This window comes from Capra hircus, chromosome 11, assembly GCF_001704415.2.
Source record: "Capra hircus breed San Clemente chromosome 11, ASM170441v1, whole genome shotgun sequence".
Taxonomy (NCBI): Eukaryota; Metazoa; Chordata; class Mammalia; order Artiodactyla; family Bovidae; genus Capra; species Capra hircus.
The window spans coordinates 6,022,844-6,050,330 of record NC_030818.1 but is presented as its reverse complement, the minus strand read 5'-3'; the positions used below and the strand labels follow the sequence as shown (position 1 = coordinate 6,050,330).

The following is a 27,487-nucleotide window of genomic DNA, read 5'->3' as shown; positions in this document are numbered from 1 at the left end:
ATGGACGGAGGAGCCTGGTGGGCTGCAGTCCATGGGGTCGCTAAGAGTTGGGCACGACTGAGCGACTTCACTTGGGCTTTTCACTTTCATGCATTGGAGAAGGAAATGGCAGCCCACTCCAGTGTTCTTGCCTGGAGAATCCCAGGGATAGAGGGGCCTAGTGGGCTCCTATGGGGTCGCACAGAATCGGACATGACTGAAGCGACTTAGCAGCAGCAGCAGCAGCAGCAGCAGCTTATATTTACCACTTGGCAGATAATGAGAGCTTGGTACTGTGGGTTTAGTCGCTCAGTTGTTTATTAGTCTTTTCGACTCCATGGACTGTAGCCCGCCAGGCTCCTCTGTTCATGGGATTTCCTGGGCAAGAATACTGGGGTGGGCTGCCATTTCATTCTCTAGGGGATCTTCCTGACCCAGGGATCAAAACCATGCCTCCTGTATTGGCAGGTGGATTCTTTACTACTGAGCCACCAGGGAAGCCCAATAAGAGCTTAATAATGTTTAAAATATGGGTGTGTGTGTGTGTGTGGATGGTTTCACCTCCAAGAACGTCTGTACATTTAGTGCTAAGAGCTGACATTTATTGAGTGCTTATGTGTGTTCTAAGTACTTGAATATGTTATACACTGGATAGAACCTATAAGGGAGGTGCTATGATTATCCCAACTTTATAGTTGAGTAGACTGAGGCTTCCTGAGATTGCAGTTACAGCCCAGATCAAGGGTGCACGGTGAAATAGTTGCTGGATTGGGATTTGATCTGTTTCTAGGGCAGTCTGTCCCTAGAAGTGTGCCCTAAGCCACAGGAGCACACAGGCTGATCCGCTCACCAGACCCGCCCTCCCGACTTGTGCCAAACACATTCATTTCCCGAGCCCTGGTCAAACCACAGCTGTTGCGTGGGGCTTTCTCATCCTCTCCCTGAGGAACGGCCCCTTCATTCTGTGCACCCGCATTCTGAGCATGACCCCCACAACCCTGTGCCTCTTTCCTACCTTCAGGGCGGGGGCCCTGTCCCACTCATCCTGCAATTCTACGGCCTGGCCCTGCGTCTGATTGTATGTGTGTGTTAGTCGCTCAGTTGTGTCTGACTCTTTGCGACCCCAGGGACTGTGGAGCCCACCAGGCTCTTCTGTCCATGGGTTTCTCCAGGCAAGAATACTGGAGTGGGTAGCCATTCCCTTTTCGGGGGATCTTCTGGACTCAGGGACTGAACCCGGCTCTCCTGCACTGCAGGCAGATTCTTACCGCTGAGCCGCCAGGGAAGCCCAACTGTGGGACTGTCAACGACTGCTTCTGGAAGGGATATTTTCCGTTGTGCTTGCCCATTCTGTATGCTCTGGGGTCTCCAAGTCCCCCTGCAGAACGGCTGACTTCCTTCAGCTGAGCTCCCAGGGTATCTGTCCATGGCCTGCGGTTCTGGACAACAGAACTGGCCCCCTGGGTGAGCGGTCCTGTTTGTTCTCCACACGACCTCTCACCTGGCATCTCACCTGCTGGGTCAGGCCCGGTTTCAAGCTGATCTCTTTGATCCTCTGTGAACAGATTCTTGGGTTCCACTGAAGGAGCTCTACTCAGCCCCCAGGAGTCTGTTGGGGGCTTTACTTTACTGCTGCTTTTCAATTTGTCCTAACAAATAGTCACATTTTGTCAGGAGTCCCTTTGTCAAAACCTAAGGGTCATGTTGACAGAGCTTCTTTTCCTCTCTTTCTAGGATGTTGGATTTAACTGCCTCCTCCAGGAGACTGCTCCGAGCCCCGCCTCCCCCACGCCCAACTGTTCAAGGCCAGCTGAAAAGTGAAAGTGTTAATCACTCTTTGCCACTCTACAGACTGTAGCCCGCCAGGCTCTCTAGCCCATGGGATTCTCCAGAATACTGGAGTGGATAGCCATGCCCATCGCCAGGGGATTTTCCCAACTGCTACCACATGTCTATTTCCACTCACTTTTAAAGCCCAACCTCCACTTTCCCTATAGCTTTTCTTTACTGTCACCTACTCCATATTTCCCAGCTTTTCAATTCTCTGAGAACCAACGTGCCTGGTTTCGTTCCTGGGTAGGGGACCTGCACGGGAGTCCTCACACAGGCATCTCCCGTGCCCACGAGGGTTGTGCAGTGTTGAGCTTGGTCTGACACTCCCTTCAGATTCCTACAGCATCACCCCTCTTCAGCAGACTGGTGGGATCACTCCTGAGTGCATCGAGAGCGTACACTCAGCATTTTTAAAAAGCAGAAGAAAAATTTAGTTTTTTAATGCTATCTTTTGGTTACTTGTAAAAATGTGACTTATTTATTTTTTTATATATTTGGCTTCGAGGAGTCCTAGTTGCAGCAGCTGCTGCTGCTGCTAAGTCGCTTCAGTCGTGTCTAACTCTGTGCGACCCCACAGATGGCAGCCCACCAGGCTCCCTGTCCCTGGGATTCTCCAGGCAAGAACACTGGAGTGGGTTGCCATTGCCTTCTCCATGTGGGTTGTAATTCCCCAACCAGGGATCGAAGCCCAGCCTCTTGAATTGGGAGCTTGGAGTCTTAGCCAGTGGGCCACCAGGGAAGTCCCTGTTTCTCGTTATTTTAAAATAAATTCTACTTATTCAGCTTTGGCTGTGCTGGGTCTCCTTGCTGCTCCGGTTTTTTTCTATTTGTGGAGAGCCGGGCTACTCTTCAGTTGCGCTGTGTGGGCCTCTCATTGTGCGGAGCATGGGCTCTAGGGCCTGCTGGCTTCAGTAGCTGAGGCACATGGGCTCAGTACTCGTGGTGCCCGGGCTTAGTTGTTCCAACGCATGTGGGATCGTTCTAGCCTAGGGATTAAACCCCTGTCTCCTACAATGGCAAGTGAATTCTTTACCACTGAGACACCAAGAAAGCCCCGCTTATTGTTTTAAATGCCACACTTGCCTTTCATGGCGTGCATGCTGTTCCCCAAAATATAAAGGCCCTAGGCCGGCAACCTGCAGCTGTGACAACAAGATGCCTTTTCCCCCATCTCCTCCTCTTCGTGCTGCTGTTGCTGCTCTCCGGACTGCCTCCCCGCAGGGGCGGAGGAGGGGAGAGGGGCCCCGGCGCCCCCCGCGAGCGCTGGCGAAGAGGCGGGGAGCAGCCGGGATCGGACTTCCTCCCTCCACTCCGGAACTGCCTGGAGCCGCCAGGACTCGGAAATCAGGACGTCCCCACGGGAGCAGGCAGGGTGGGCGGGGCGCAGGCGGTGGGCGTGCCTGGGGGCGGGTCCAGGGCGGACCGGGGCGGGCCCAGGGCGGGGCCGGCACGAGGACTGCGCGGGCTGCCGGGGCGAGCTGCGCCGGCCGCGCTCCCCGGACTTCGGAGCGCAGGGCGCCCGCAGGCTGAGCTCCCGCCGCCTCCTCCCGAGCGGGCTCGGCCCGGCGGCCGGGGCGATGTGAGCCGGGGCCCGCGGGCGCGGCCGGACCGCTGCGATGTGGCTCAAGCCCGAGGAGGTGCTGCTGAAGAACGCTCTGAAGCTCTGGGTGACTCAGAAGAGCAACTGCTACTTCATCCTGCAGCGGCGCCGCGGGCACGGCGAGGGGGGCGGCCGGCTCACGGGTAAGGGGCGCGCCGCGGCGGGCGGGTGGCCTGGCCCAGACCTCGCTCCCCGCCGGGCCCACGGCCCCAGTCCCGGGCTGCGTGCGGCGCAGGTGGCGGTTTCTGGGGAGACGCCGGGCTGAGTCGGCCCTGCCTCGGGCATGTTTTCCTTTCTCCTGCGTTTCTCCTGTACGCTCCCGTCGAGGTGGCGGCCGGAGGGACTCTCGGGCTCGTGCACTTCCCCGGGCGGGGCAGGTGCCTTCGCCGCCGGGCCCGGGGGCCTCCTGGAGGCCAGGCTTGACTCGGGAAGCCAAGGAGAGACCTGCGCTGGAGCGAGGGCCGCGCCGGGCGGAGCGGGGCCAGGTGACAGCGGGGCCGCCCGGCCATCTGGACGCGCCCGAGGCTCCAAGTGGCGCCGCGGTAGGGACACTTGACCAACCCCCGGCGAGACGAGGCTCGGGAGGCCCTGGCAATTTGAGACTGTCGGGGGGATTTGCGGGTCGGGCGCGGCGGGCCGCGCATGGTCTACACGCCCGGAGGAGAAACCCAGGTGGAGCGAATCCCGAGCTCTTGATCCTAGTAGCAAAACCGTGCGGGTCAGCTCGCCACCCCGACCCTTTCACTTTCTTTCTAGGAATGAAAGGAGGAAAAAAAACTCAGACTTGTAAAATTTATTTACCACCCCGCCCCCAAATTTAAGATCCAAAACTCTTTGAAAATCAAGCATTTGGACAGTTTGCATCAGCGGGGACACCTGTTTGAAAGGTCAGTGGAGGAATAATAGGAACCTTTCTCAGTTGCATATAGGGAACCCATATGGAATTTCAGATTTTGGAATCAGAGTAAAAGGAACCTCAGAGCTTCCCATCTTGTCCCTCCTTATACCCAGGAGGAAGGAGACCAAGGCCAGGGAGGGAGCGGTCAAGGGGCTCAGCCTGGCTCCCTGTTGCTGATTCTACTGTCTGCTTATTCTGAGGGAGGCCCTCCAGGCCCGATGGGGGAAATGCGATTAGTACGTCCTGAAAGGGCAGAACCAAGTGCCAGGGCTTGCTTTACTCTGCCCATACTTTAGGCTGAAGAGGCCTGGAAGCTGGCAGCCAGATTCCTTAGGGAGGGCAGATTTCACTGAGTCTCAAGGAGTCAGTTGGAGTTGGGATTTCTGGTTGGAAGGGGCAGTGGGGTGGTGGTCAGTGGGAACGGGTGGACGGCAGGTGTTCTGCTCTGGGAACTGTTTGAGGCTCTGAGTAAGGGAGCTCAGAGGTCAAAGGGGTCATTGGTGGGCCCCTGAGGAGCACAGTGGCTCCTGGTGCCCAGGCTCTTGGGGAGTGGAGGTGAGTGGTATCCTGGAGGGGTGGCATCCTTTTCTCAGAGGAGAAAAGTCTGGAGGAGGGGTCTGTCCCCTCCTCGACCTTTCAGCGCAGCGGAGCTTTAACCTTTGGTGTGTTCAGCACAGAACCTGGCCTACGATGGGCCTCCTTTAGTAGAGGGTGAGAACAGAGCCTGAAATAGGAAGCATGAGGAATATTGGTTCAGCAAGCGTTTGTTAACTCGATTCCGTGGACGCTGTCTGTGGGATGCTCCTCCCACAGGTGGCTGTGTTGGGAAAGACTTCAGGTTATTCACCATCGGGCAGGGGAGACGGTCCAGACCCAGAGGGCGAAGCTTACGGTCCTGTGACTAAGACAGGTTCAGGACAGCTTCCGTTCTGGAGAGCCTGTTTTGTGGTCCAGTCGGTCTTGCTGCTCAGTTGCTCAGTCTCGTCCGACTCTTTGTGACTCCATGGACCCCTGCCAGGCTCCTCTGTCTGTGGGATTCCCCGTCTGTCTTAGAAAAACTCAAAATGATGCGCCTTCTTCCACTGCATTCCAACATCAAAGAGTGCCTCTGCCTTTGGTCTTACTTGGGCTTGACTGTGGTTTTGGCTTGCTGTGAATATGCACAATTTTCTTACTTTTATAATATTTTTATTTATTTGGCTGTGCCGGGTCTTAGTGGTGGCCTGCAGGATCTTTAGTTTTGGCATGTGGGACCTAGTTCCCTGAGCAGGGATTGAACCTGGGCCTCCTGCATTGGGAGGGCAGAGCCTTAGCAGCTGGACCACTAGGGAAGTCCCCAGTTTTCTTATTCTTAAAGGAAGTAAATCAGCTGAAAAAAAGGGAAGAAAAATCCCCAGAAAAAGACCCCTGACATTTTGCTTTATTTCTTGGAGACTCAGAACCTCTTTCTGGGGCTTCCCAGGTGGCTCAGTGGTAAATAATCCGCCTGCCAATGCAGGAGACGTGGGGTTTGATCCCTGGGTCGGAAAGATCCCCTGGAGAAGGAAATGGCAACCCACTCCAGTATTCTTGACTAGAGAATCGCATGGGACAGAGGAGCTTGGCAGGCTACAGACCGCAGGGTTGCAAAGAGTCAGACCCCACTGAGCACACACAGAACCTCCTTCTGATTGTGAGAGGGTGGCATCCCCTCAGCAGTGGACACCCCACCTTTGGGCATTCAGCGGGGAGCCTGTGGCTGTGCCGATTAGGCAACTCCGTTGCTCCATCCGCCGGTGAGCTGGTCTAACTGGGGCCTTACGAATGTTGTGAAATCAAAACTGAAGTGACACTGGGGCAGCTCCGTGTTGGTATGGTTTTCAGAACCGGCAGACTTCTCATATGGCAATTTTTTTAGCAGTTTATTTCAAAGATTTAAAGCTTAGGCTGAGTTGATCCAAGAAATTAATGGGTGCACGTTCTGGCTGGTTATTAGGCTCGTCTTTGGAGAGAGGCAAGTAGCAGGTGGTTAAAAGGACTGGAAATAAAAGGTGCAGGAGCAGTAAAAAGGAAGCGTGATGCAGAATTTGAGATTAGGTTGTTGTTATTGTTCAATTGTCCAGTTGTGTATGACTTTTTGCAATCCCACGGATTGCAGCTTGCCAGGCCTCTCTGTCCCTCACCATCTGTAAGTTTCCCCAAGTTCATGTCCATTGCATCGGTGATGCCATGAGATTAGGTAGCAGAGTCTCAAACATGTGAGGTTCCCATCAGCGTTTTAAAGTAATATGACATGTTGAAAGCTTGCCCACCGTCAGAAAGAGGAGGTTTTGTTTCATTGACGATTTTAATTCATCCTCCGACTTACACAAATACAATCCCTATGCACATCTCGTTTTATTTTCTCCATAGCCCTTTCTCACTTTTTCTTTCTTTTTTGAAATAGTTTTTTATTATTTTTTGGTCACACCGTGTGGCATGTGAGACCTTGATTCCCCAACCAGGGATCGAACTTGTGCTCCCAGCGTTGACAGCTCAGAGTCTTAACCCCTGGACCACCGGGGAAGTCCTTCATTTTCTGATATCCGTCGCACTTATGTGTTTTGTTCATGGTTTCCCCTACTAAATTATCTGTTCTGTGAGGGCAGGCGTTTTGCCCATGGTGGTGCCTAGCAGATAGCATAGGGTCAGTTAACGTTTGTAGGATAAATAGATGGATGAGGCCACGCGTGAATGATTGAGCCCATATTTTTCTCCAAGGTTAGGTGGGTGTGAAGGCCCAGCTTTCAGACTGAGCCTGAGCTGGTCACAAGGGACAGGAAGCATATCCTCTGTGTCCTCTGCTTTCTGTGTACCTGCAGGCTGACCGCCGGAAAGCTGGGGGGAGTGGGTGGGGATTGAAGCCTCTTTTGGTGGCTCCCTCCTTCGAGGCGGAGGAGCAGGGCATCAGCCTCTTATTGCCAGCCTCAGGCACCTGCCTTGAGAAGATCCCAGGCTGGGGAGGAGGGGTTGGTGTGGCGCCAGAAGGCAGTGACCTTCACCTCCAGTTCAACTTGGTGACTGAACACAGTATTTTAAGATGTTTCCAAAATTCCCCTGACAGTGATTCTTGCTGCCCTGGAGAGGAGGAAGCTCTACAGCGTTCCTGTGGATACAGTCTCCAGCCAGGGGGGATATTTCTTATAAAAGTGCAGTCAGCCCTGGGAGAACAGAGTTGGGCCACTTAGCCTTTGGGGGCGGTGGGCAGAAGGACACCACTTCCCCTCCTCGCCAGGTTCTCTGATGCGCTTACAATGAGCCACATAAACGGACCTGTAAAGACCAAGTGTTACCACCCATCTGTGCCCCTCTGAATCTGAAGGGCGCATTTATTTTTCAGTGTTTTATTATGTGCATTGCTGTATGATTGTGCAGTCCTTTCCCCAAAGAGGCTGGCACTTTAAAAGTTATCATTTGAATCCCATGCTGATGTTTTCTGCTTTTCAGGGTGTTTCCCTCGGCCCTTGTTCCTGTCACCGTACTTGGTGCAGTTATGGGCTAACCAATTTCCTAACTGTTAGGGACATGGGAGGAAGTATGGGCTGGGGGTGGAAAACACGGGGTTTGGAGTCAAGATAAGTCTGCTGGGTACGAATCTGGGCTAGTTTATTTGGTTTCTTTGAGCCTTTGTTATAACTCTGCCTTAAGGCAGGGACAGAAACTTTAGAGGGTTAGAAAGTGTTTTCCACCTTGACTATCCCATCTTACACCCCATCAGCAATGTGAAAGGCTTCTGATTATAATAAGGGTTAGAATAAAAATAAACATTATACAGCAAGGGCTTAGTTGTGCACGTCACCTAGTAGTTTTAAAGAAAAAAAGCAAACTGACATTTAAAAAGTTGAGTAATAAGAGGGCTTTTTAGAACAAAAGTGTTGCCAAAAAAGTTAGTTGCATTGTAGTGAAGGATGTAAGAAACAGTCACTTATCCATTACTGCAGGATTTACCAGATGTAATTAGAAGGGGAAATATTTTATATTTTTTATTTATATTTTAAAAATCTTCACGTTTACTGTTTCAGTTTTGCTTTTGGCTGCGCTGGGTCTTTGTTGCTGTGCGCGGGCTTTCTCTAGTTACAGAGAGACGGGGGTGTTCTTGCAGTGGCTTCTCTTGTTGGGGAGCACGGGCTCCAGGGCCCGCCGTCTTCAATCGTGGCTCTTGCGCTCTAGAGCACAGGCTCAGTGGCTGCAGTGTCGGGCCTTCATTGCCCCGGGGCACGTGGAATTTCCTGGACCAGGGATCGAACTGGAGTCTCTTGCATCAGCAGGCAGATTCTTATCCCCTGTGCCACGAAGGAAGTCCAGAAGATGAACTGTTTTTTTTATATTTAACCCAGTAATTTATTAAATCACCTATGTATACATAGCTTTCTTTTTTTTTTTTAATTTTAAAAATTTTAAAATCTTTAATTCTTACATGCGTTCCCAAACATGAACCCCCCTCCCACCTCCCTCCCCACAACATCTCTCTGGGTCATCCCCATGCACCAGCCCCAAGCATGCTGCACCCTGTGTCAGACATAGACTGGCGATTCGATTCTTACATGATAGTATACATGTTAGAATGCCATTCTCCCAAATCATCCCACCCTCTCCCTCAAGATGAACTATTTAATAGCAATTTGTGCCAGCAGGATCTGAGGTGGTCTTGGACCACCTAGTTAATAAAGGGAACTGAGTGTGAGGGGCTGGCTGTGGCCAGGGTGAATTGTCTCCTGCCTTCAGGACAGTGCCCCCGACGGGGAGAGTGTCATCTAAGGACTCACGTGGACGGTCCCGAGGCTTGCATAGCTGCAGTGTTGAAGCCCAGCACCTGTGTGGCCTTTCTTGACTAGTCTGTCTGACATCAACTGGGGTCCTGCTCAGGCTGCCGAAGGTGGTGGTGGATTACTTCCCCACCACCGAGAGAAAAGCTTTTCGGCTCCCATAGGCTGCTGTTGCATGGTGCGCGCTCCCCAGATACTGGCCCTAGAGTCTTAACATGCTTTGGTTTTGTTTTTCCAAAGCAGGGCAAGGAAGAAATCACAAACAAAGGAAGTACTTTGATTCCAGGAGCGTAAATCAGAAGGTTCTTATAAGTAAAATAACGGGCGTATCTCTAAGCACTGATAAGCCATTAACAAAAGCTCTGGGGGCCCCAACAGATGCGTTTAATAAGAACATAACAAGGGCCATGCGTTTGTAATTGGATAATCAAACAAGGCCCGGGTTGTGTCACTCTAGAAAATAATATGAGGTACAAATGTGTGGATGGCGGAGTGGTGAACGCTATTTCAGCCTAATTGGGGTTCTTTAGGAAGAGCTCAAAATGACTGAGAGGCTTGGAGCGTTTGAAGAATTCATTTGCTCCCTGTGAAGGGTTAGGATTTCATGATCTTGACTCCACATTCTGGCAGCGCTGGATAAGGGAGGGATTTATTTAAAACGAAAGTAGTAAATCTGATCATATTTCCAGCACAGATGTCCCCCCCTTTCGTTTTGTAAAACTTTAATCTATCAAAGAGCAGGCTTTCCAGGGGGCTCAGTGGTGAAGAACCTGCCTGCCAATGCAGGAGACCCTGGTTCGACCCCTGGGTCGAGAAGATCCCCTGGAGAAGGAAATGGCAAACCACTCCAGTATTCTTGCCTGGGAAATCCCAAGGACAGAGCAGCTTGGTGGGCTACAGTCCATAGGGTTGCCAAGATTCAGACACAGCTGAGCAACTGAAAAACATCAGCCACAGCAAAATTAAAGAGCAGCCCTAGCGTATTTTCATGGCTCCTGGGGTGTGATGAGCGACCCCTGCACTGCCTCGAAGGCTGTATCTCCTCCGCCTTCTGCTCTTGAGCAAAAGACCCTCCAGCATGTAGGTCGCTTTCCTCCCCTTGGGTCTTCACAAGCTGTGCCCTCTGCCTCGGTGCTCCCACCTCCTCTTGCAGTCTCAGCTTGAGCGCCATTGCCTAGAGATGGGGCCCCCACGCCCATCTTGTCCTGCCCTGCCCTCTACCTTTTTTCTTCTTTTCCTTTTTAAAGAAGGTGTTTTATTATTGGCTGTGCTGGGTCTTTGTTACTGGGTGTGGGCTTTCTCTGACTGCAGCAATCTTGGGGCTACTCTCTGGGTATGGTGTGCGAGCTTCTCATTGCGGCGGCTTCTCTTGTTGCCAAGCGCAGGCTCTAGGTGCTTCAGTAGTGGCTGTGCACGGGCTTAGTTGCCCTGAGGTATGTGGAATCTTCTTGGACCAGGGATTGAACCCGTGCCGCCATGCATTGGCAGTCAGATTCTTAAGCACTGGAAGTCCCCCTTCCCTTTTGCTTTATAACACTGACTACTGTTTGTTACTTTGTGGCTCTTTGTGGCTTTATCTGTGCAAAAGCAGACCTCGAGCTCCTGAAGGAGGGTCCCCGGTTCGCCACCAGCACTGGAATCCTTGCTGTCAATAGAGCACTCTTGATGCATATTTAGTGAGTCCACTAATGCCCAAGTCGAATCGATAGCTGTGAGCCTTTGAGGCTGAGAAATATTTTTCGTCATCCTGAACATGCAAATTATGCAGAAAACAGGAATAGGTAATAGAGAGGGTTGTTACTGCTATTTCTCATGCCTGCCTGCATGCTTGTAAGGATTGGTGGTAGCTTGTCAGCCGTGCCAGCCCAGCTGTGAGAACTCCTCGGTGGTAACCTCTACAGAAATGAAGACCCAGAAGGATTTTCCCAGCATGTCACCCCCCAACTCACACAGCTTTATGAGTCTGAGGCATTAATATTCTGGAACATTTGGTAGGTGTGTTGTAACCACTAGATTTATTAGTTCTCTGCTTCCTTTTTTTCCCCAACTTAAAAAAAGGGGGGTGGAGAGAAATCAACAGCAAAATAAACAGTCCCCAGTAGGATGTCCTTGGGCTTCCCTGGTGGCTCAGTGGGAAAGAGCCCTCCTGCCAATGCAGAAGATGTGGGTTCGATCCCTGGGTCAGGAAGATCCCCTGGAGAAGGAAAACAGCAACCCATTCCGGTATTCTTGCCTGGGAAATCCCATGGACAGAGGAGCCTGGTGGGCTACAGTCCAAGGGGTTGCTTAAGAGTCGTACATGACTTAGCGATTAAATAACAAAAATAAGATCTCTGACGGAAAAGGTACCATATTTTGTGACTGGTTATAGTCTCAGTAAGTGAATAGTTACTAGTAGAGAATGGACACTCATATATAACAGGATGATACTTTGCCTGAAGTTTTAAAATAGAAATCTTTTGTGTGCATAGGAGTATATAATGCAGATGTGAAGTATAAGTGACACAATAGCCACCAGCTATTGCTAAAAAATAGGGTATTTCCTGTGCTTGAGAGATCCCTTGTGTGTTTTTCTAATTATATTTCCCTCTCTCCCTGTGGGCACTAATATACTGAATTATGTGTTAGTACTGCCGATGCTTTTATAGTTTTGACACTTGTATATGTATCCCTCATCTATGCATTGTTGCGGCGTTACATTTTTTTCCACTCAGCTGAAGCATGGCAATTAGTCACTTTAAAAAAAAAAAATCATGTATGGGTTGTTTACTTTTGTATGTTTTTTTTTTACAAAATTATTTATTTATGGCTCTGCCTTGGCATGGGGGATTTTAGTTCCCTTAACAGGGATCGAACCTCTGGCCTTGCAGTGGAAGTGCAGAGTCCTAACCACTAGACCACCAGGGAAGTCCCTGTATGTATTTTTTTTTAAGTGCTTTACAAGGGGAATCATGGTTTATTTTTCTGAAGCTTGTTTTCCTGCCCCGCCACGTTACTGTTACAATTTTACATGTATAGTTATGTTTCTCTAACACTGAACCATGCTGATGTCTGGTTCGATAGCTGTATTCATTCATTTTCCCTGATGAGTAGTAACCCATGGAGTAAACATGCCGTTACTGATTGATTGATTGATTCATTCTCCCGTCTGTTGACATTTGGGCTTCTCGTTGGTGTTTCGCTGTTACAGACAGTGCTGCTGTGAACTTTGGCAGAGATGTTATTTTTTGCCAGTCTAGTGGGTATTAAAATAGTGTCTGAGAACCACGGAGGTGGTAGTTCCTTCACAGGAGTAAGAATCTTTTTATGTGTTTATTAATTACTTGTCTTGCCTTTTGAGAAGGGTTTGTGTCTTAGGAGCTGTGTGTGTGCAGGCACACGTCTGCATGTGTTTTGTATTCGTTTCCAATTATGTGTATCGAAAAATCTCTGTGTGCCTAGGCTTTTTTTTATTATGGGTCTTTTGAAGAACCAATATTCTTACAAATTTTTTTTATTCTTTATTATTGTACTTTTACATTGGTGCACTATTGCTTTACAGTGTTGTGTTAGTTTCTGCTGTGCAGCGAGGCGAGTCAGCTCCATGTGTGCATGTATCCCCTCCCTCTTGGGCCGCTCTCCCACCCCTGCCCCACTAGGTCATCACAGAGCACCCAGCTGGGCTCCCTCTGCTCTACAGCCGCTTCCCACTAGCTTTTAGCATTCTTAATCTTCACGCAGCCAGCACCATTCTTTCCCTGTAATGGTTTATGCTTTTTGTTTCTTGTTTAAGAAGAAATCCTTGGAAAGGACTGTCCAGGATGACAGTGAGGAGAAATCCTGAGATGGGAGTCCTGTCCTTGGTCCAGTTTGGAGCAGGGCAGAGGCTCCAGCATGACTCCGAGAAGAGAAACTGATTGATAGAGCAGGGCATGTGTGTGTGCTCAGCCGCTCAGTCGTGTCCGACTCTTTTGTGACCCCGTGGCCTGTAGCCCACGAGGCTCCCCTGTCCATGGGATTTCTCAGGCAAGAATACTGGAGTGGGTTGCCGTTCCCTTCTCCAGGGGATCTTCCCGACCCGGGCTGTGAACCTGCGTCTCCTGCATTGGCAGGTGGAGTCTTTACCACTGAGCCACTCGGGAAGCCCCAGTAGAGCCCTGCTATTGAAGGGAGATCTGCTCACCAGGCGTGAGCTTGTGGGTGAATCAGCCAAGAATCCCGGGCCTGTTGTCAATTCCAGGGAAAATAGACAGCTGGGTAGGGTAGGAAAGGTTTCATCCTTTTACTGCAAAACTCAGCTCTTGGTAACATTTCTCAATAATGTTAGTGTCTCAGTTGTCTTTACAGTAATGTAAATACCCACTGGTGATCTAACCAGGCTGTTGCCTCACTGGGTGAATGGCAGGTGGGGGTGCTGAGTGAACCCCAGCTATTAATACATACTTGGTTTCTGAAAGTTGCCAGCCGATGCCCACAAGGAAGGTGATAGTAGTGGTACCCACCTGTTCCTTGCAGAAGTGGAAGTAAATGGGAAAAGAGCCAGTAAAGAGTTGGGAGCAGTTGCTCTCTGGGAGCTGGGAAGTGGGAGCAGGGAGCGGTTGAGGGGGCTGCTGGGTTTCTCATGAGCCTTGTGCAATTAGACATTTCTTTCCATGCCTGTGTAAACTGGATAAAAGACAGAATGGAAGCTTTGGGAGAGCTTGGCATTTTTCTGGCTAGGAGGATCAGGAGAGGCATTGAAGCAGTGTAGCATGAGTGCCTCAAAGGCCATGATTCCTGGACCACCCGTGCTTCAGACATTTGTCCTCTCGGTAAACTATATTTAGCCTTCAAAGCATCTTGGATATGTGGGGTATGTCAGTTTCACAGAGGCTTAAAATTTGTTTTCAGAAATGCATCTAATCTAACCAGGTACTTTTTTTTTCTTTCTAATTTTCCCTTTCTATTTAAAAATTAAAAAAAAATTTTTTTAAATTTATTTTTGGCTATGCTGTGTCTTTGCTGCTACCTGCAGGCTTTCTCTAGTTGCAGTGCACAGTGCCTGGGCGTGTTGCAGAGCACAGACTCTGGGGGCTCAGGGCTTCAGCCTTTGTGGCTTCCGGGCTCTAGAGCACGGGCTCAGGAGCTGTGGTGCACGGGCTTAGTTGCTCTGCAGCATGTGAGGTCTTCTCGGACCAGGAATTGAACCTGTGTCTCCTGCATTGGCAGGCATATCTTTCATTTGGAATTAAATATATCTATTCTGGATTTGTTTTCCACTAGAGAAGAAATCAGTTTAGAATTTTACACTTATAATATGTGTATTGAAAAAGCAAGAGAGTTAAAAAAAAAACATCTATTTCTGCTTTATTGACTATGCCAAAGCCTTTGACTGTGTGGATCACAATAAACTGTGGAAAATTCTGAAAGAGATGGGAATACCAGACCACCTGACCTGCCTCTTGAGAAATCTGTATGCAGGTCAGGAAGCAACAGTTAGAACTGGACATGGAACAACAGACTGGTTCCAAATAGGAAAAGGAGTACGTCAAGGCTGTATATTGTCACCCTGCTTATTTAACTTATATGCAGAGCACATCATGAGAAACGCTGGGCTGGAAGAAGCACAAGCTGGAATCAAGATTGCCAGGAGAAATATCAATAACCTCAGATATGCAGATGACACCACCCTTATGGCAGAAAGTGTAAAAGAACTAAAGAGCCTCTTGATGAAAGTGAAAGAGGAGAGTGAAAAAGTTGGCTTAAAACTCAACATTCAGAAAACTAAGATCATGGCCTCTGGTCCCATCACTTTATGGCAAAGAGATGGGGAAACAGTGGAAACAGTGGCTGACTTTATTTTTCTGGGCTCCAAAATCACTGCAGATGGTGATTGCAGCCATGAAATTAAAAGACGCTTGCTCCTTGGAAGAAAAATTATGACCAACCTAGACAGCATATTAAAAAGCGGAGACATTACTTTATCAACAAAAGTCCATCTAGTCAAGGCTATGGTTTTCCAGTGGTCATGTATGGATGTGAGAATTGGACTGTAAAGAAAGCTGAGCGCCGAAGAATTGATGCTTTTTAACTGTGGTGTTGGAGAAGCCTCTTGAGAGTCCTTGGACTGCAAGGAGATCCAACCAGTCCATCCTAAAGGAGATCAGTCCTTGGAGTTCAGTGGAAGGACTGATGTTGCAGCTGAAACTCCAATACTTTGGCCACCTGATATGGAGAGCTGACTCATTGGAAAAGACCCTGATGCTGGGAAAGATTGAGGACAGGAGGAGAAGGGGACGACAGAGGATGAAATGGCTGGATGGCATCACTGACTCAATGGACATGAGTTTGGGTGAACTCTGGGAGTTGGTGATGGACAGAGAGGCCTGGCGTGCTGCGGTTCATGGGGTTGCAAAGAGTTGCACACGGCTGAGTGACTGAACTGAATACGTGTATCCTTTTTGCCCCTTCCCTAGCTTCAGACCTAGGGTGCTATAGCTGGACCCCATCCCTCCTGGGGTCTCAGATTCTCTGCCTGCAATGCAGTGATAATAATTATAACAGCAAAAATAGTTATTGCTTGGTAGAAGTCTTTGTACTTTGAAATCTCATATTTTACAGTCATGTTTGCAAAATCCATTTAGTTATTTGTATACCAAGACGAAGGGAAAGCCAAGAGAATACTGCAACGCTGCCAGGTCCTGTGTTCTCATGACACATTCGGTCGAGGGGTGGAGATACTAGTGGGAAGGGGGCAGTATTAAACCGTGAAATACAGAATTATCAAGGGTGGTCAGTGCACAGGGAGTCAGAAGGAATAACAGCAGGGAAGCTCGTTTAGGTTGGGGTGTCAGGGAGCGTTTCTCTGATGACCTGTAAACTTAGCCGAGACCTGCAGGTGTAGAGGATGGTATTAACCTACTACAGGGTGAGAGAAAGAGCCTTCTGAGTGAAGGAAACAGCATGTGCAAGAGTCCTGTGGCTCCCGAGAGCCTACTTTGGACAAATTAGGTTTGACGGGCTGTGAGCTGTCCAGTAAGGCCTGTGGAGCAACTGTTTGGGCACCAGGGACCAGTTTTGTTGGAAGACAGTTTTTCCTCAGATCAGACCAAGGGGTGATGGTTTGGGGATGATTCAAGCCCATTACATTTATTGTGCATTTTATTTCTATTATTATTACATCCACTATACCTCAGATATGCTTCCCTGGGTGGCTTAGATGGTTAAGAATCTACCTGTAAACACGGAAGACCCGGGTTCGATCCCTGGGTTGGGAGGATCCCCTGGAGAAGGAAATGGCAACCCACTCCAGTATTCTTGCCTGGGAAATGTCATGGACAGAGGAGCCTGGCGGGCTGCAGTCGAAGGGGTCACAAAGAGTTGCTGTTATAAATAAAAATAAACGTAAAATGTAAGATTGCTTTCAGAATATATAGCTTATGCTCTCTCATCTGTCAAGGTTTCAATCACAGGAAGGATTTGGCTGGAGAGACTAGATTTTGGTAAATCCAGTGTGGCAAAACCGTGTGCTTTGTGGGTGTGTGTGTACATACGCATGTCTGTGTGTTTTTGTTAAGTGGACGTTGTTTCATCCCAGTACAGTAGAGCTCTCAATGTTTGGATTAGGTTCCAAAGTAAACATGGAAGACAGAAATTGCTTGTGGTAAAACTTACCCTTGAAATCAGCAAGGTCACCTGTCTTGTTAATCTGCTCCTGGTACAGAGTTCCTGTGGGGGGCGGGGGGCAGGGAGGGGGGAAGAGGGGGGTTCTCAGTGGAGCTGGGAGATTTCAGCTGCCCAGGGAGCTCAAATTGGCCAGTGCAGGTGGTTGTTTTTTTTTTTTTTTTAAATATTTATTTATTTGGCTCTTCTGGGTCTTCCTTTAGGCATGCAGGATCTTCATTTGCAGCATGTGAACTTTTAGCTGCAGTATGTGGGATCTTGTTCCCTGAGCAGGGGTTGAACTAGACCCTGGAAGCCCAGGTGGTTGACTCTGGTAAGTTACCCATGAGATTGGTGTCTGTGTACGACCGTCTACTGGTTGAAGTAGAGCCCGAGTCAGCTCTGCGTGCGGGTGAGGCCAATAGACACGGGGTCTGCCTGCAATGCAGGAGACCGGGGTTGATCCCTGGGCCGGGAAGATCCCCTAGAGAAAGGAATGGCAACCCACTCCAGTATTCTTGCCTGGAGAATCCCATGGACAGAGGAACCCTGTGGGCTACAGTCCATGGGGTCGCAAAGTGTCAGGCACGACTGCGTGACTAAGCACCTGGCACATTAATTTGGGAACTGCTGTTAGGTGAGGTTGACGGTGAGTGTCCCGTAGGTACAGTCCTCCCATCCACTGAGGAGATGGTTTGCTGTGAAAAAGTCAGCAATAAGCAGAGGTTGTTCTGTCTCCATTTATCCAAGTAAAACATTGAGATTGGAGGATAAGAAAGGTTGGAAGGCCTCTTGTGGAACTGGAGGGTTCTCTCTGATGGCTTCTGTGTCCCACTAGAAGAGCTGCTTTCTTTGCTTGATTTTAACTTCCTCTATTACCTGGAAGGCTGGTTGAGCACTGAACTGTTGTTAGTCGCTCAGCCATGTCCGACTCTGTGTAACCCTATGGACTGCAGCACACCAGGCTTCCCTCTCCTTTGCTATCTCCCAGAGTGCTCAAACTCGTGTCCATTGAGTTAGTGATGCCATTCAACCATCTCATCCTCTGTCGTCCTCTTCTCCTCCTGCCTTCAGTCTTTCCCAGCATCAGGGAAGAGCATCATCCTTTCCAGTGAGTCGACTCTTCACATCAGATAACCAAAGTATCAGAGCTTTAGCATCAATCCTTCCAATGAATATTCAGGGTTGATTTCCTTTAGGATGGACTGGTTTGATGTCCTTGCTGTCCAAGGGACTCTCAAGACTCTTCTCCAACACCACAGTTCAAAAGCATCAATTCTTTGGCGCTCAGCCTTCTTTATGGTCCGATTCTCACATGTGTACATGACTACTGGAAAAACCATAGCTTTGACTATACGGGCCTTTGTTGGCAAAGTGATGTATCTGCTTTTTAATACAGAGCATTGTATATTGAAAGGCAAAAGTTAAGTTAGAGTCATATAATCATAAGCATATGTACTTTCTTTGGATTAAAATACAAACTGTAGGCAAGGTCAGAGGTTTAATTGTGTTGATGGTGCCTGAAATCTAAGATTCAAGATCAGAGTGTCTACAGGTGAGCATTGCTTTATAGCAGAAAGATTGTTAGAAAGTCTATGTGTAGGGGAAGGAAGGAGGGAAGACAGGAGATCCTGGTTGCAGAAGCTTTGGAAAGATGTGTTCTAATGTGCTACATTATAATACTGCAGCATGCATTCCTGCGGAGTTGTAGTTAGAATTGTATAAATCGACAGTTTCCCTATTACTTACAGCCTTAGAGAGATCTACATTTTAAGGACAGAGTAAGTTACTGAAAATTTGTAGAAAAATCTGTAAATTTGAATCAGATCATAATATTTCAGGTATAAGAATATTTTTATTACAAACTAAAAACACCTTTGGGGATGAAAACTGTCAAAAACAAAAAAAGGGCTATGGGGACGTCTACCTTCAAAATGCCGCATTTAAAGAAAGACTGTGGATTCAAGGAAACCACGCAGACCTGATCACTAAATGTGCCTAACCTAACGCGAGGGTGGGTCTTACACCGGAGAAGAAAATGCTGTAATGGGTGTTACCGGATCACATAACACAACTGGGATACGGATAGTCGATAAAAGCGTGTTAATTTGTGTGACATTGATAACTAGGTTATTGTGTTAAAATATCTTTATTCAGTATCATACCATGTCATATCAAAGCACGCTACATCCTATCATAGCATACCATCTCACATCACGTTATATCATGCAGCACATGGCACCATTCAATGTCGTAACGTACTGAATTGTGCCATGTGCGTGCCAGTTGTGTCTGACTCTCTGTGACGCCATGGGCTGTAGCCCGCCAGGCTCCTCTCTGTCCGTGGGATTTCTCAGCATACTGGCGTAGATTACCATCTCTTCCTCCGAGGCATCTTCCTGACGCAGGCATCGAACCTTTGTCTCCTTCATTGGCAGGCCGATTCTTTACCACTAGCTCCACCTGGGAAGCCCATATCGCGCCATACCGTATCATGTCGTATCTCATGAGAAAGAGAAGATGAAAGAGAGCTGTGTTAGAGCAGATGGGGTGAACTGTTGTAGTGAACCGGTTCCTAGGCAAAGGGTATATGGGTGTCACTGGTCCTGTTTTAACTCCTGAGGCTTTTCTTTAAGCTTGAAGTTATTTCCAGATAAAAAGTTAAATAAATAGATAGGTTTAAGTTGCAACCTGGAAGCACTTATCCACTTTGATAGACGTATTTTTAGCCTGTAATAACAAAATATAAAATAGAACTAAAAAAAAAAAAACCAAAAAAACACCTCAAGGAAATTTCTTCAGGAAAAATAGCTTCATTGTGAGTAGGAACTAGCCATCCTCTGCTTTTCTCATTGAAACCACCATTTGTATAACCTGGTTTCTGAAAAGTTGAGGTTTCTTGGGGTCCCCGTTGCCATGTGCAGCTGGACAGGTGTTGGCTGTAGTAGATCCCCACCACCCTAGGCTTGAAGTGGCTTTGACATAGGCCTTCTTAATATCATGCACGTGTGTGTTTCTGGGTTACGTTACGCCTTGGTTGTGGTCAGTAAACAGCTGAATTTTGAGAGAATAAAGCTTTTGGGAAAGAAGTTCACCGAATAGGTATTTACTGTATACCCCTGGGCACCCAGCTTTCTTCCAGGCAGTGAAGTCCTGCCTCGTGGTGTACTCTATGCTCCTAAATAGCCCAGAGCACCTCTTCTCTTGTTTGTTGCCATTCAGTTGCTAAGTCATGTCTGACTTTTTATGACCCTGTGGACTGCAGCACACCAGGCTTCCCTGTCCTTCACCATGTCCCAGAGTTTGCTCAGACTTATGTCCATGGAGTTGATGACGCCATCCCAACCATCTCAGCTTCCGTCGCCCCCTAAAGTGATTACTTACTCTAGCAATTAATCTAGAACAGTCTGCTCTAGTAATTACTCTAGTAATTTAGAACAACTCTGTTATAGTAGTTACTTAATCCAGTAATAGAACCCAGGACTAGAATTCTCCAGTGAGTGTGCAGATCCACTTAACTGCGGCATCATTGTAAATTTACTTCATCAAAACATTTTATGACGTTTCTACCACACTGTAATGGGTTGGCTTTTGCAGTTTTCGCTCTTAAAAACTGAAACATTTAATCCAGGAAGTTAGGGCCTCTGAGCCAAATCTCTGAGGTTCTTTTCTGCTTTTTGTTGCTGCTGTTGAGTTGTGAAGTCGTGTCCGGCTCTTTGCCACTCCGTGAACTGCAGCACGCCAGGCTTGCCTGTCCTTCACCGTCTCCCAGGGTTTGCTCAAACTCATTTTCACTGAGTCGGTGATGCCATCCAGCCATCCCATCCTCTGTCGCCCCCTTCTCCTCCTGCCCTCAGTCTTTCCCAGCATCAGGGTCTTTTCCAATGAGTTGGCTCTTCGTATCAGGTGGCCAAAGTATTGGAGCTTCAGCTTCCACATTATTCATAAACTCCCTGTTGGGGCACAAAGACTTGAAGTGGCTCCTGCCCGCTTGGGGTCTCTCTGCCTCCTTGTTATTGGGGACCGGTGCACCCCAGTGAGCACAGCTGGCCTGGGCCTCGGTGCAGGAGTGGCTGGGGGCCCTGCCCTCCTGGGCGCCGTGAAGTGTTGGCACCTTCGGTTTCCCTGGTCCTTCTCTCTCTTGTGAATCAGCTCTGCAGCCTTCTGCAGGTGACTAGAATGAAGGGGGTTCATTTTCTTATTTAAAAATAACCTACAGAGACTTCCCTGGGTTTCCCTGGTGGCTCAGATGATGAGGAATCTGCCTGTAATGCAGGAGACCTGGGTTCAATCCCTGGGTCGGGAAGATCTCCTGAGAAGGGAATGGCAGCCCACTCCAGTATTCTTGCCTGGAGAATTCCATGGACAGAGGAGCCTGGTGGGCTACAGTCCATGGGGTTGCAAAGAGTTGGACACGGCCGAGTGGCTAATACTGAATGGCATTAAGGACACTCACACTGTTGTGCAACCAGCATGGCTCCATGGTTCCAGAGCTTTCTCTTCCTTCCCAGAAGGAAACTCTGTCCCCATTAAACCCCACCTCCCTATTAAACCCCACCTCCCCATTAAACCCCGCCTCCCCAACCCTCCTGCCCCCAGCCCCTGGTACCCAGCACTCTGCTTTCTGTCTCATAAGGAATCTATCTCTAGGTCCCTTGAGTAAGTGAAATCATACAACATTTGTCTTTTTTAAGTATGTTTATTGTATTTATTTGGCTGCACCAGGGCTTAGTTGCAGCATGGGGGATCTTTAGCTGTGGCATGCAAACTCTTAGTTGTGGCATGTGGGATCTAGTTCCCTGTCCAGGGATCAAACCCAGGCCCCTGCGCTGGGAGCATGGAGTCTTAGTGACTGGACCACCAGGGAAATCCTGGTATTTGTCTTTTCATGACCAGCTATTTCACTGAGCATGATGTCCTGAAGTTTCATCTACATTGTAGCCACAGTTTCTTTCCCCTTTGCACGCCCGCGTGCTAAGTCATGTTAGTCGTGTCCGACTCTTTGCAACCCCATGGACTGTGGCCCACCAGGCTCCTCTCTCCATGGGACTCTCCAGGCAAGAATACTGGAGTGGATTGCCATTGAACCTGGGTCTCTTAGTCTCCTGTATTGGCAGGTGGGTTCTTTACCACTAGTGCAACCTGGGAAGCCCTCTTTCCCTTTAAGACTGAATAATACTCTATTGCAAGTAGAGACCACACTTGGATTACTTGTTCATCCATTGAAAGACACTGAACTGCTTCTGCCTTTGGACTGTCATGAATAATACTGTTAGGAACCTAAGTGTGCAAATATTTGTCAAGTCCCTGCTTTCAGTTCTTCTGGGTGTATACCCAGAAGTGGGATTGCTGGATCATACAGTAATCCCATATTTAATTTTTTGAGGAGACACTTGATTTTTGCATCTGATTCTCTATCCCCCGGGGCCTCTGTGGACTTGATCATCTGGCTGGGACTGTACTAAAAGTTTTCTGGGATCCCCAGCTTCCCAAGCACCTTCCGCCCAGCTCTAGAGACCCTCGCCTCTTTTCCCAGGAAGATTGAGGGAGGAATTGGAGAGAACTGAAGCTAGTTCAGAGGGCATGGCAGTCCTTCAAAGAAGATGGAGAGGAGTTAGAATTTGACTTCGGGAGTATCTTCATGTATATTGTTAGGTGGTTTGGATTTCATGGAGTTTTGTGTTTTATAGCTAAGCTATGGAGTGGAATAATGAACATTAATTTGGTTTTGGTGGATTGTTCTAATATGTCCTCAATTCCATCTGAATTTAATTTCCTTAATTGTTGTTGGTTGAAAAGAGTAGGACTACGAGGAGGTAGGAAAGAAATCTTGTTCTTATTCCTTGTATTATTCCGTGGGCCTTAAAGTTTCCTCTTGTAAAATGAGCTAGTACTATTCACCTAACACAGATCACTGTAATTATGATAGTAATTGGGAAAAAAACATGAATCTGAAGTTTTGATACTAGGACTGTGCTTGACAGCCACTGGACTTAGAATTAGTCTCAGCTTGTCTTTTTTTTTTTAAATTAAAAAACTTAAACATTTTTGGCTATGCTCCGTGGCTTGTGGAATCTTAGTTCTCTAACCAGGGATTGAACTCGTGCCCCCTGCATTGAAAGTGCAGAGTCCTAACCACTGGACCCCTAGAGAAGTCCCCTCACTCTGCTTGTTACTATGCAGTAATTGGAGATTGTATGTGGGGATATATAGTGGTCCTCAAGTTGATTTACAATATTATGTGAGTTTCAGGTATATAACAAAGTGATTTCTTTTAAAGAGTCTTTTCCCTGATAGGTTATTACAAAATATTGAGTACAGCTTCCTATGCTATGCAGTGGGTCCTAGTGTCTTTTGTTTTGTGTCTGTTAATCCCAGCCTCCTGATTTATCCCTCCCCTCACTTTTCCCCTTTCGTAAACATAGATTTGTTTTCTATGTCTATAATTCAGTTTCTGTCTTGTAAATCGGTTCATCTGTATCCTTTTAAGCTTCCACGTATGAGTGATATCCCTGGCATTTGTCTTTCTCTGACCCACTCTGTCTGGTGTGATAGCTCCATCCGTGTTGCTGCAGATGGCACTGTCCACTCTTTACGGCTGAGGAGCATCCTGTTGTGCTCATGCTGCATCTTCGTTAGCCACGCCTCCAGTGGACACGCGGGTTGCTCCCGTGCCTTGGCTCTCTAAGTAGGGTGTCGTAGGCAGTGCTGCTGTGCCGCGGCTAGTGTGACCGTGCACGAATCTTTTCAGGTCATGGTTTTCTCCAGATGCATGCCCAGGAGTGGGATTGCAGGATCATATGGTAACTCTGTTTTCAGTTTTTTAAGGACCCTTCATCCTGTTCTCCCGGAGAAGGCAATGGCACCCGACTCCAGTACTCTTGCCTGCAAAATCCCATGGACGGAGGAGCCTGGTAGGCTGCAGTCCATGGGGTCGCTAAGAGTCGGACACGACTGAGCAACTTCACTTGGGCTTTTCACTTTCATGCATTGGAGAAGGAAATGGCAACCCACTCCAGTGTTCTTGCCTGGAGAATCCCAGTGAGGGGGAAGCCTGGTGGGCTGCCGTCTATGGGGTCGCACAGAGTCAGACACGACTGAAGTGACTTAGCAGCAGCAGCAGCACCAGCAGCGACTTAGCAGCAGCATCCTGTTCTCCATAGTGGTCCTCGATGTTTGAAGAGTAAGATGGAAGCAGTGGGATGAGCTGGGAGCAGGGCCAAGAGGGGGTTCCAGTCTCACACAGGCAATTAATTCCCCATGCTGTGTGAACCCAGGTCACCTGCCCAGCTCCCTCCAGCCTCAGATCCTCACCTGTCAAATGAAGATGCTGGCCCCTTTCCTCATTATGCTTCCTGTGGCTCAGCGATTCCAAAGGATTCTGTTTATGCCTAGTCTTTATTATACGTGTGTGTGTGTGTGTGTATAAACACATAATTGATATAGCATGATCCTAGTTTCAGGTGTACAACATGATTTGGTATTTGCATATTGTGAAATGATCGTCACAGTAAGTTAGTGAACATCCATTATCTCACGGAGTTAACCTTTTTTTTTTTCTCTTGTGATGAGAACTTTTCAGATCTGTTCTCTTTGGGACTTCCCTGGCGGTCCAGTAATTTAAGACTTTGACACCCAGTGCAGGGGGTGAGGGAGGCTGAGATCCTACATGCCTCACAGCCAAAAAATGAAAACACAAAACAAGCAATATTATAGCAAATTCAATAAAAAGACTTTAAAAATGGTCCACATCCTAAAACAAACAAACAAACAAAAAGTCTTAAAAGGATCAACTGTCTTTGCAACTTTCAAACAGGTAATACAGTCTTGATAACTATAGTCATGTCACCCTTGGTGTACGTTACATCCTCAGGACTTACTTATTTTATAATAGAAAGGATGTACCATTTCATACCCCCCACCCCCAGCTTGACTGTGGAGTTTTTTTTCTTTTCCATGAAATCAAGTCCATTCTCTGTAGGTGGTGGACATATCCCCTTGGGAGGGGTGTGAAATGAACTGAGAATTTCTGGCATTTCAAGATCCGCTGCTTTGGGGCCAGGTGGGATCCAGAGTTTCCTGTTACTAGGGTGGATGCCAGATTTCTGGCTCTAGCGCCAAATTCCAAATACCCATGAAGAGTAAACGCTCAGGCTCCTGTGTCCCCAGGGGTGGCCAAATCTAGCAAGGGAATCAGAGTCCTTCCCAGGGAGAGGAGAGGAGAAAAGGATGAGGAGAATGTCACTGGGGCTGTGGATATCATTTTCACTTGCTCAAAAATAGAGTGAGATCATCTTCAAGGAATCGGGCAGAGGCTCTCTTGCTCTGCCCACTTCAAGACTTAGCTGTTGTCTACAGTTACCCTTGTCTTCTGCATTACTGTACTACAGTGATTGGTCTTTATTTTCTCCAAGGAAGAACAACAAGCATGTAATTTGTAATGCCTTTTCTTCTCATCTTCTTATTTTAAAAAAAGATTGCTTCTTAGTGCAACGCTTCCCAGGTGGCTCAGATGATAAAGAATCTGCCTGGAATGCAGGAGACATGGATTCCATTCCTGGGTCGGGAAGATCCCCTGGAGAAGGGCATGGCAACCTACTCCAGTGTTCTTGCCTGGAGAATTCCCACGGACAGAGGAGCCTGGTGGGCTCCAGTCCATGGAGCCGCAGAGAGTCAGACACAACTCAGTGACTAAATAACAGCAACATTACTACAGTGTTTTTGTGTATTGCATTGCACTTTTTCATCAACTCTCCCTCACTGAACATGTACACAGGGATTTGTCTGGGCTACTTGGCATCCTCTTGTTGCAAACTGAAGTGGGTATGGCCACCTGATTGCTCTTGGTAGCAGAGCCCTGGCACCTTGTCTCTTTTAATGAAGGGAATCAGTCGGCAACACTCAAGAAGTGTATATTTATGGAAGGTCTGCATATGCCCAGCAGAGATGCTTGTGGTGGAGAGTTCTTACCTTCAAGGCGTTATGACCTGATAGGGTCTTAAGGGGAAGAGGATGGAGTCCAAGTCTGTTCCCTGTAATTAATATAGTTATTTAATTAATGTAATTAAGGCCAGTAATGAAAGTGTCTGATGCATGAAGGAAGCGCTGTGAATTCATAGTTTGGGGATATCTGAATTTAATACTGTAATACTAGTTCTGCCTGATGCCGGCTTTAGGAAAAGGAGATGCCCGTGTGTGTGCTTAGTCACTCGGACCCCATGGGCTGCAGCCCACCAGGCTCCTCCATGGGATTCTCTAGACAAGAACACTGAAGTGGGTTGCCGTTCCCCTCTCTAGGGGATCTTCCTGACCCCGAGATTGAACCTGGGTCTCCTGCACTGCAGGCAAATTCTTTACCAGCTGAGCTGCTTGGAAAGCCCAGGGAAAGGGGTTACTGTTTTTCTTTTTAAAATTATGTGAGTTTTTTTTAAAAGAAAATTATTTGGCTATGCCAGGTCTTATTGTGGTGCACGGAATCTTGGATTCATCGTGGCGTGGGGGATCTTTAGTTATGACATGTGGGTTCTAGTTCCTGTCCAGGGGGTGAACCCAGGCCCTGCACATGGTCTTAGCCACTGGACTACCAGGGGAGGTCCCAGGAAAGGGGACAGTTCTTAAACAATGGATTCAGATAACCTTAAACCTCTGGGCTGTCTGTCATAAAAGCTTCTATAGCTTATCTCTGCAGGCCATTTCACACTATTATTAGGTGTAAAGACAGGAAACATTGCCTGACATGACTTATTTCTAACCTTTTCCTCCTATTTTTTAACTGACTTATAGTTGATTTTCAGTGCTTCAGGTATTTAGCAAAGTGACTCCATTATATTCTTTTTCAGATTCTTTTTCATGATAGGTTATTACAGGATATTGAATATAGTTCCCTATGCTATACAGTAGGAGCTTGTTGTTTTTCTAGACTCATTTCTCATCTTGAGGACCGGTGGTTTGGGGGTTGACCTCTGGAAGGAAAGGTATGGGCTGGCCCAGGACCTTCTTTGGAACAGAAATAAGATGTTTAAATGAAATTGCAGTAGAGAAGAATCTACCCTGGCTCAGATGGTAAAGAATCCACTTGTACTGCAGGAAATGTGGGTTCGATCCCTGAGTCGGGAAGATCTCCTGGAGAAGGAAACGGCAACACATTCCAGTAATCTTGCCTGGAGTATCCCGCGGATAGAGGAGCCTGGCGGGCTACCGTTTGTGGGGTCGCAAAGAGAACGACACGACTGAGCAACTAACGCTGCATGGAAATAAAACTTCTGGAAGAAAGCTTTGGTTCTTTTTTCTGCTCTTTTCTGAATGTCTATATGTATATTTCCTGAAGTTCCTGACTTTGTATGTTTAATAAGCCTGTCAAAACAGCAGTGTTCAGGTCTGGAAGCACAAGACATGGGAAATGGGGTGATTCCTACAGTTTTTCTTGACCAGCTGTCCTGACTACTGCTGGCAGGGAGTGGCTGTGAGTAGCAGGTTTAGGAATGTGGGACTGTGTTTTCAGACTATGAACTCTGGCCCTGGGCGCCCGGGGGCTCTGGGGGCTCTGGGCTGCCAACTGCGCTCGTTGGCGGGGAAGAGATGCTGGTCTGAGGAGTGGCCGGAAGGCCTCTGGATTGTTTGGATGACGAATGCATCTGTCATGGGAGACTGCTTGTTTTTAAACAGGCATAAAAACATCATTTGCTCAGAGGAAATGAATTCGCACACACGTGTCATGAACCTGTTCCTCGGTGATCTTGTTTGTCTGTGAGATGGTTTGCAGATTGCGGAGCT

General features: G+C 48.0%; 1 protein-coding gene across 2 annotated transcripts in view; it reads left to right on the top strand.

The window, feature by feature from the left end:
• The window catches only part of TBC1D8 (TBC1 domain family member 8), a 137,758-nt gene continuing 113,562 nt past the window's right edge, over positions 3,292–27,487 (top strand). Inside the window, exon 1 of one of the 2 annotated variants that reach the window (XM_018054925.1) lies at positions 3,292–3,555. In XM_018054925.1, coding sequence (XP_017910414.1) covers positions 3,429–3,555 — 127 coding nt within the window. In that variant the 5' untranslated portion in view covers positions 3,292–3,428. The remainder of the gene's footprint in view (positions 3,556–27,487) is intronic. The other variant, XM_018054926.1, reaches the window with a different exon arrangement.